At 38.6% G+C, this 10,647-nt stretch overlaps 1 protein-coding gene across 1 annotated transcript; it reads right to left on the bottom strand.

The window, feature by feature from the left end:
- Nucleotides 1-2,770: 2,770 nt before the first annotated feature.
- On the bottom strand, nucleotides 2,771-3,775 carry LOC123816801 (olfactory receptor 1020-like). Its single transcript, XM_045835994.1, is given in 1 exon segment — nucleotides 2,771-3,775. A coding segment is annotated over 1 exon segment (1,005 nt).
- Nucleotides 3,776-10,647: the final 6,872 nt, after the last annotated feature.

Genomic DNA, 10,647 nt, shown 5'->3' with positions numbered 1-10,647 from the left:
TCATTTCAGTATCTTTAAAGAAAAAGTTAAGTAAAAAAGCATGGGATTTTTTTTTTTACTCCTAAACATATATGAAAATTATGACCAACAAATCTAATTTTACACAACATAAATTGATATGAATACATTTAGTATGCTTTTAATAAAATAATTGAGAGTGGAGGGGGTTTGGACAAAGATTGAGAGGTCCTGATGTATTAAATATTCTATGAACAAAAACAAAATTATTTGCTATTATAAAAGAAAAGAGATAAGAGTAATAAAGTATTTTTGTCTTTAAACTCTCCCCAGTCAGTAATTGGAGGTAAGTTACCTGTTGAAAATTGCATGTTTTTAATGTACTGTTTTATTCTTATAAATGCTTCAGTGCTTGGAAGCATGTGACACTCAGGACTTTTCATACACTGTAGGCATAGATAACACTATGGATTAAGACCCAAATGGAAAGTCTTCTCCTTGCTGGCGTAGCTCAATGGATTCAGGGCAGGCTGCGAACCAAAGTGTCGCAGGTTTGATTCCCACTCAGGGTACATGCCTGGGTTGCAGGCCATGACACCCAGCAACCGGACATGGATGTTTCTCTCTCTCTCTCTATCTCCCTCCTTTCCCTCTCTAAAAATAAATAAATAAAATCTTAAAAAAAAAGTTACTGGGGGCCACGGCCCCCAGCAACTGCACATTGATGTTTCTCTCTCTGTCTCTTTCTCACTCCCTTCCCTCTCTAAAAATAAAATAAATAAAATCTTTAAAATAATAAATCTTTAAAAAAATAAAATCTTAAAAAAATCTTCTATCACCCAGTACTCTATCTTTCTGAACCCAGAAAAGAATGTTACCATGTTGCCTTCCTGACAAAAGCATAAAAAAAAAAGCACTCATTGGAATCTGAAGTTGCGTTTCATTGTTCATAGCTGGTAATTGTGAATTGACTGCAAGGAGAACACAAGAAATTAATTTAATTAAGTTACTGGAATAAGATTGAGATACTCAGAGATGACCACTATTAAAGTTGTGTGTAAAATATGGTTTCAGTTTATTTCACAGGCAGACAGCAAATGTAAATCGCTACAAATGAAATACTATTTTTCCTTATTATTCAATTGAACACATATTTTTCTTTATAACTATACCTTTACAATTTAATCTGTATCAATTGGGCAATTCATTTTTTAAACTTTTGTTTTAACTAGTGTGGAGCAATGAGAACATGAAGATGGAGTTTCCCTTTTCAGTGAGCTTCAGGAGGTTCTGATATTACTAAGCCTTATTCCCATTCATGCTTTTCTGTACATTTATCAATAAGGTCATGTCTGTTCTCCACAGTGAGGGCAAGAAGGGAAATCCATAGGCTGATGTGAATACTCTGAGATACAGTATGAATCTACAGCTCCTGATCCTTTGGATATTTGTTAATGAATTTTGGGCAGAATGATGAGGAATAGAGGATCCAGAAAGCTCACTGTATGTGATCTCTGTCCCTGAAACTTATTCAGATTAAGCTGAAAGACAAGGAGCACCCATAAATTTTGTCTAAGATGAACATATTAGAGTAGAATAAAATATAGTACAGAGAGTATTGTAATTGAAAAAAATTTTGCATCACTTTTGCAGAGGATGGGTGTTCATTCATTCAACAAATGTATTTATTTGAATAACATCCTGGAACAGCACATTGTCAATAGTAAGGTAGAAATATTTGTGAACAGGACAGGAAAGGGTCATGCATTTATGCAACTTTCTGTTTGGGCTAGAGCTCTTTTATGAAATTCTTATTTACTTACTCATTACATATAATTCTAAGTGGTATGATGAAATATTTATAGGGTAATACAAGTGCATAGGAATGAGACGAAAACATATTTTAACACTTAAACTCCTTCTGAATGAGCAAGTTTATTGTATCAATTGTTCAAGAAGAAGTGGAACCTTGGTAGAGTAAGTTGAACTGACATGGGTGGAAGAGTTGCTCTGCCTGAGATGTCTCACTGGGACTCACCCATGAGTAGAGAAGGAGGAATAAAAAATCCTCTTTGAAAAACATTACAGTAAATGTATTACTAGTCTCCCTTAGCTGCAGGAGAAGATCATATTTAATAATGACTGACCCCTACATTTCATTTAGACACAATGATCAATAAGGAAAAATATCTAAAAAGGGCACTGGAGAGCCAATGGATATGTATGTCAAAATGCTTAAAAATGGAACTTCATTTTGACTCAGCAATTCCACTGCTGGGATTATACCCTAACATAACTGAAACACAAATTCAAAACTATTTATGCACTCCAAAGTTCATAGCAGCAAAATGTACATGATCCAAGTGTTGGAAGCAAGCTAAGTGCCTATCAGTAAATGAGTGGATCAAAATACTATGGGACATTTACACAATGGAACCCTACACAGCAGAAGGAAATAAGGAGCTCCTAACATGGTAACAGCATGGATAGATCTGGAGAACATTATGCTAAGTGAAATAATCCAGGTGGCGAAAGACAAATACCATATATTCTCATCTATATGTGGAATCTAACCAACAAAACAAAGAAATGACAAAATAGAACCTGAGGATAGGAAATAAAGAACAAACTGATAGTGTTCAGAGGAGAAAAGGGGGGAGTATAAAGAGAAAGAAGGGGAAGGAACAAGCAAAGGAACACAAATAGAGGACTCAGGGGCATGGAGAATGGTGAGGCACTGACTGTGGAGATGCGGGGGCAGGGTAGCAGGGAGCAATAGGGAAAAAGGTAAAAAACTGTAACTGAAAAACAATTACAAAAATACCTGAACTTTAGCTCTCATGATCTTCAAATAAACACTTTGGGTGAAAACATGGCTTCCATCAGAACATAATTTAGTGCCAACTGCTTTTTTCAGGGCATCTTTCACATCCTTGTTCCTCAAACTGTAGATCAGTGGGTTTAACATGGGGATGACAACTGTGTAGAAAACAGAGGCCACTTTGTCTGTGTCCATGGAGTGACTTGAGCTGGGTCGGAAATACATGAACAGGAGTGTCCCATAAAACATAGCCACAGCAGTTAAATGGGAGGCACAGGTAGAGAAGGCTTTGTGTCTTCCCTTGGCTGATTTCATTCTAAGGATGGTATTTATGATGTAGCTGTAGGAGAGGAGGACAGTGACAATACTGAACCCCAGAGCACAGCTACTGTAAGTGCACATCACTATCTCATTGATGGTTGTGTCTGAGGTGGAGAGGGCTAGTAAGGGTGGGAAGTCACAGAAAAAGTGATTGATGATATTGGAATTGCAGAATGACAACCGAATTGTGCAATAAGTAATGATTGCAGAGTACACCAGACTTTGGATGTACACAATGGCCACTAGCTGGGTACATACTCTTCCAGACATAGCTGTTGTACACAGAAATGCATTACAAAGGGCTACATAACAATCATATGCCATGACACACAGCATGACACATCTCACATCTCCAAAGGTACCCCAAAAGAACATCTAAACAGCACATAAACTATATGCAATCTTCTTTTGCTTAGATAAGAAATCAGCCATCATCTTGGGGGAGACAGAGGAGGAGTAGCAGATATCACTGAATGACAGGTATCTCAGGAAATAATACATGGGAGTGTGGACCCGGGGTTCCACGCTGATGACCAGGATCATCCCCAGGTTGGCGATCACAGTGATGCCATAAACCAGCAGGAAGAGCACAAAGAGTCCCTGCTGCACATCCCGCCTGCCAGAGAGTCCTAAGAGTATGAAGTCTGTAAACACGGTGCAGTTCTCAATGGCCATCACTCAGGTCTGGAAACCCCTGTTTGTGGAGGAAGGAAATGGGTGTGCAGTGTTAACATCATCTATTTCATTAGTTAAATTGCTGATTTTTTATAATTTCTGTAATTAGAAAAAGCAATAAAGAATGGTAGAACTCCATGAGGAAGTCTGACTCTTTGGAAATACATGCTATATCATGTAAATCAATAAATGTTCGTGAAAATATCTCTTACATTTATGTAGCATCCTACCAAGTTTATGGCACAGTTTATACATTAAATCATGCTATTCCCATACCAACCTATGCAGTATTTGTGATAGTTTTTGTTACTCCTTTGTTAGAGATAAACAAATTGATATTTTCAAAGCTCAGGCAATAGTTCTGAATTAATTGGTTCAGTAACCCACATCTTGTGACAAGGTTGTTGCTATTTTTCAGTACTGCAGAGGCTGTATTATATCCTGTAATTGAGAAACATAGTTGAGAGGTACAAATAATGAATATGTTGTTTTTTTTTCCCTTCATTGACACAATTGTGGATGGTCAGACATATGGTGGTTTTCTGGATATAACATTCCCCTGTTCTCTAATTGCCTATTAACCCCTCCTGTCCTTTACAGTCTCAATAGACAGGGATAGAGATAGTCTGTGATCCAGGACCCACTGTAACAGGAGGGTGGTGGTTTCTGGAGAAGAGGCTGGAGGGTCCCCATGAGTGATAGTTAGACTAGAATAGGCCTGGGCTAACTGTGCTCCCTCTGACAGTGGGTGTTGTTCAGCAGAGCTTCTGCAGAATGTTTGGGACCTGACTCCAGGCATGCTGGCCTCAAGGGTGACAGAGACGTAAAAAAGGGTTGATGTATTTCTGTGTGAGTCACTTTCCTCTAATCAACTAGAATCCACATGATATACTCACCAACAAACAGATGTGTCAGTAGCAGGATAAAGGTCCTCAACTGTCCACAGTCCAGTGAATTCAGAGGAAATCATGTTGAACTCTGCCCCCATTTCCTCTCAAAATTGAAATACTGCTAATTGCTGTCTTTTGGTTTAAAGCCTTCTATTTATGCTTACTTCAAAGATAGAGTATAAGATTGAGAAAGGATTGCAAGTGAAAATTCTGGTGAGTTCGACTCATTGGATTTTTTTTTTTGCATTGTTGTTCAAGTACAGTTGTCTCCAGCCCCCCCCGCCCCCATTACTCTCCCCTGCTCTACCCACCTCCCACCTTCCACTTCCTTTCCTCCCCCCTGTTGTCTTTGTCCATGGGTCCTTGATACATGATCCTTGACTTGACCCTTACCCTTCTTCCCCCTGTTATTCCCCTTCTCCCTCTCCCATCCTATCTGGTCAATGTCAGATTCTTTTTTATTTCCATGTCACTGATTCCATTTTGCTGGTTTGTTTGTTCCATCGTTTAGGTTCTGTGTATAGGTGAGATCATACGGTCTTTCACTGCTTTGCCTATTTCACTTAGCATAATATTCTCCAATTCCATCCATGCTGTTGCCAAAGGTAAGAGTTCCTTCTTTCTTTCTGCTGTGTAGTGTTCCATTGTGTAAATGTACCACAGCTTTTTGATCCACTCATTTACTGATGGGCACTTAGGCGATTTCCAGCACTTGGCTATTGTAAATTGTGTTGCTCTGAACACTGGCATATATAAGTTCTCTTGAATTGGTGTTGCAGGATTCTTAGGATACAATCCCAGCAATGGTAATGCTTGGTTAAAATGCAGTTTCATGTTTCCTATTGTGAGGAAATTTCTTATTGTTTTCTTTGATTCTTCTTTTCCTTGAGTAGCTCTGAAATCTGCTTCTCTTTGCTTTAAAGAATTGGTCTTTGGAGGTCAATTCAGTTCTATGGCCTACTGTTATAATGTACCCAATCAATATATCATGCATGTCATAAGTGACCCTTTCTGTTCTGTGAGAATATAGTGACAGTGGAGTTGAAGCTAGAAGAACAGAAAAAGAAAATCTGTGTAATGATGTAGTGATCAGTGTGCAGTTTTCCAAACACTTGGCATGAACTGACTTGAATATCTCTTCCTGTAGACAAATCATAAAAAAAAAGAAATATTTCTTAATAAAATATACAAAGTATAGGAAATGGAGAAGTCAAAGAACTTATGTATGTGACACATGGCCATGAACTAAAGGTACATGTAGGGGGAATGCAGGTATGAGGGGGTGTGAGGCAGAAGAGAAATAAAGCGGGGTGGGGGGAATGGAACAATGTAATAACATTATAGAATAAATAAATAAATAAAATGTCCAACTGAAAATAATTAAAAATATGAAAAGGACAGGTAAGAGATTAAAAATAAAAAATCCTCCCAGCTCCTCAATCTATGCTTGCATTTTATTTTATATCCTGCCATTTATGTATACATCTTTAAAGTAATTAGATTGATAAAAGTACTTAAAATTTTGTATAACCATTTATACCCTCTATAGCTTTCATAGCACAGATTCAGTCCAAGGTAGATAAAATTAGAGAAATCTAAAACAGAAACCAGACAAACAGCAAGCCCCCGCCCCATCCAGGTGCACTGACTTCCGTGTCCCATCCAGTCCGTCTGCAGCAGGGTTCAGCCCTGCCTCCCGACAGAGGTGGGTTATATCGCCTTGTCCGTGTCTGGTCCCTGGGCGTTGAACATGGTCTCTCAGAAATCTGTGGCAGATATAATTAATTATATGTTTTATCATGTGTTATTTTTCTACAGGCAGGGTCATTGAGAAAGAACTACAGACTTAAAAAAATACTAGGTGTGTTGAAAAACCACCCAAGAGGTTTCCATTAGCTAAACACAAGAGAGTGCTGCACCTGTGGGACTGAAGAGCTCTTACCACTGTCTTATTTCTCTGGTGTATATGTGGAGGAGGCAGAGTCCTCCTTGGTCACCTTCTTCAGATTCCTCCCCACACTCGTTTTCCTCTCAGGTGCTGCCTGTGTCCAGGGATGCCAGCTGCCTCAGGCAAGACTCCCTTCAAGAGGGATCCAAAGGTGATCTTCGTAAATGTGGGGGCCCTGTAGTGTAACTCCCACTCCCCATGACATCCACAGTATGGAGAGCAATATATTGTCAAAAAATAGATAATTTGAATTCATTCCCAGAGGTTTTATGTTCTAATAGAATGGCTTTCTTTAAATATGAGTTGAGAGGGGAAGATTCACAACACAATTTAAGAGTTCAGAGCAAACAAGAGAGAAAAATATTCTATATCTACAGGGTTTTCCTGATATCACAGGCACTCCCCACTGAGTATGGCATAGAGAACAGTCTTCTCATAATCTCCTTCTCCCAGGTAATGGCTGTGTGGCCCTGAGGCATGGGTCCTTATCACAAAGGGCAGCACCTGACAATGCCTCTAAGGAAAACGAGTTCAGTGAGGCTTCCAGGTGCAGGAACAAGGAAAGTGGTGAGTGAAGGCTGCTAAAAATATCTCTGATATATGAGTGAGGTTCCAGTATCTGCTGACAAAAAACAATCATTTAATGAAATAGTTTAAGGAAGTTGTATGCTTTCTTGACTTTACAATAGTATTTTGAAAATGTGAGTATACAAAAAGCTATTAGAAGGCCCTGGCTGGCATAGCTCAGTGGATTGAGCGCAGGCTGTGGACCAAAATATTGCAGGTTCTATTCACAGTCAGGGCACATGCCTAGTTGCAGACCATGGCCCCCAGCAACCGCACACTGATGTCTCTCTCTCTCTTTCTCCCTCCCTTCCCTCTCTGAAAATCAATAAATAAAATCTTTAAAAGAAAAAAAAAGTATTAGAAAGTAAAATATCAATAATGAAATCCCACAATGTTCTGTAATCTGTTAGGAAATAATATTTGCTTTTTGAAAAACTTTTTAAAGATATGTATATATTTATTTTTAAATGTAGATTTTTGGAAGGTAAAATGCCCCTGCATCCAAGCCCTGAGCAAAAATTAGAAAACTAGCCTTTCATAGACTGTGGACCCTAACACAATCCATGCCAAAATGGTAAATAGTTGAGTATGTTTTTAGAAAGAGTACAGAATTACAATCATTCTGCTTTCATTTTCTCATGTCTGTATCCTTTTGTTCATTACTATGTACCTGAAATTTCCGCAAACCATTGCATGTGAGGACAGTTTATTCATTCTCTTTGCTGTGCAGTGTTCCAATGAATAATCATACTAAATGTTTTTGTCACATCCCAAACAATGCTACATTGATCATTTTTGTACAACCTTTGCATGTACATACTTTCTTATTTCTGCTAGGGGACTGAAGACATGGAAAATTTTAGCTTAAGGTAAAAAGTTATAAGTCTAGCAAGTAATGTGTATGTTTAAGCTCTCCTTTGAGAAACTGCAAATAAGGCCCATCCTGGCTCCTGGGAAAACAGCTGGCCTCCTGGGGCACTGATAGAAGATTATTGCCTGGGGACATCTGGACCTTTTGTGTTACAGGGAGAGAAGACCACCCTCCCCTGGAAACAGCTAACTGCCCAGAACAGGAATGCAGAAGCTTCAATCATAGATTCAACAATGTCCCAAGGCACATGATATGTATGGACCAGTTTAGAGAGTGCTGGAGGGAAGGACAGCCCCTGGAGGAAGCCAATGAATTGTGGATTGTAGCACAGGGATTGACTCATGAGGCCAGTCCCCTTTGCTTTTCATACCTTAGCCACACTGGTGGCTAAGCTTTTAAATCCCAGAGAAATTGTAACCGAAAAAGACACTGGCATTCTGGCTGCCTGTCACTACCAAATCCAATTAAGCAATCACAGTGATTGAATCTTTTATAGGCACTTTATTCATATGGCCTGCGATCCGAGAAGATGGTGGGTTCATACCCTAACAAACCATCTACTCTTTCTTTCCTGGCCAGATCTTTTATAAGGGGGTTGGGGGAGGGCAAACAAGGTGTCACCGAAAGCCTTTGAAATTCAACAGTTGCCTGCAAGGGGGGAAAAGTGATCACTTGCTTCTTCCTGGTACAGATGTCTCTAGGAGGTCAACTGTTTATTCTCAGGCACCAGGATGGGCCTTACCTGTAGTTACTGAAACAAAAACTTAACATACACATTACTTGCTAGATTTATGACTATTTACCTTAAGCTAAATTTTCCCGTCTTAATCCCCTATCAAAATGACATGGTTTTGCCCAACTCAAGTCCTCTCTAATAGCTGAACCATCAGCCTAGAATGCTTCTCGAACTACTCGAAGCTCTCAGTTAATTCCCATTTATCATTTTGTTTGCAGGTAATTGTGTTCATATGAGGAAGCACATTTATTCTTCCTTCCATTTGATCAATATGCTTTGGATATATACTGCCTAGTCTTTTTTTATTATGGAATAGTTATAGTTTATTATAAATAATTCAAATGATCATTTGTCAAAATTTGTCACTTCCACTAGATGGTAAGCTTTCTCAGTACAAAATGTGCAGGAGTTGCTGTGAAATGAAATGACAAATTGTAATAGACACTTTGGAAACTCTCAGTAAGTTTTAGAAAATTAAATTAATTTACAAATAAAAGATCAATGCAATAAAAATTTGGTAACTATAATTCCAAAGCATTTTTCAAACAGAGAGTACCACGTACACATTCAAGACATAAAAGAGAGCATGGAGTATGTAGGAAATGACACATTTTGCTGTGGCTGAAACAGTATAAATAGTTACTGGTTCATACAAAAGGAGTCAAAAACAGTTCAACTTTTTGCAACATAGTACATGTACCACTGGGAGATTATATATACAAATATTTATATTTATATGTATATACACACACACATATATACAAACACACACAAAGACACATACACACACACATCTCCATATCCTAATACATAATTTTTCAATGGAGCAATTTTTTGTTTCTAAGTTTTCCAGTTCCTCTTTTACATCTTCACCTTCTAGGCTATAAGTCCCAGGGTTTAGCATGGGCATCACAAGGGTGTAAAACCATGAGTTCATTTTGTTTTGATCTATGAAGTAGGAACAACTTGGCCTGAAATACATGAAGATTTAGTTTCTTGGAAAATTACCACCACAGTTAAGTAGGAGGTGCAGGTGGAATAAGGTTTGAACCTCCTCTCAGCACAGTTGGTCTTCATTACTGCTAGGATATATAACAATTGGCACAAAACATCCTTATACAGTAATCAGTTAATGAACCCCCAAATTGTGAATATCACCAACTCATTCACCTGAGAATTTCATCAATATAGCTGAAGGTGAGGTAGGCCATCTCAGAAGAAGTGGTTAATTTCATCTGACCCAAAAGAAGATAAGGGGCAAATTAACATTGTGTTTATTGAAGTATCTATAATTCCCATCATGTGCTCCCCAGCCACAAGTAGCGTGCCCACTTGACTGGACATGGAGAATGCAAAGAGGAAGTGTTTGATACTGGCCTTGTGGCCATCAAGAGCCATAATTGTTAGCTTTAGACACTCAGACTCTGCAAAGATGCAGAAGATGAAGAATTGCAGAGAGAAGCCACAGAAGGGAATTGACTTCTTGACAAAGAAACCTACCAGCATTCTGGGTCCAGTTGCTGTTGTGTAGCAGAAGTCACTGAAAGTGAGGTGGCCAAGGAAAAAATATATATGTGTGTGCACCCAGAACCAGGCCAAAAGAAAAAGAACATCACTAGCATCTCAGAAATGATCCCCACATCCATCATAAATTGATGTCCAGTATGCTAGACCAGTTTGTGTTTCTTTTGAGGTATACAGTAATCAAGTCATATAATATTTTACACATCTTTGTCTGGCTTGTTTCACTCAACACTATGTTTTTAAATTTCTCTGTGCTGTTGTATGTGGAAGCAGTTCATTCATCTTCATTGCCATGTAGTTTTCCAGTGTACAAACTCATCATGAAATAATGTGCCA

Source organism: Phyllostomus hastatus, unplaced genomic scaffold (genome assembly GCF_019186645.2).
Source record: "Phyllostomus hastatus isolate PE091 unplaced genomic scaffold, TTU_PhHast_1.1 phas_contig_109, whole genome shotgun sequence".
Classification (NCBI taxonomy): domain Eukaryota; kingdom Metazoa; phylum Chordata; class Mammalia; order Chiroptera; family Phyllostomidae; genus Phyllostomus; species Phyllostomus hastatus.
This window is presented reverse-complemented; position numbering and strand designations above follow the sequence as displayed.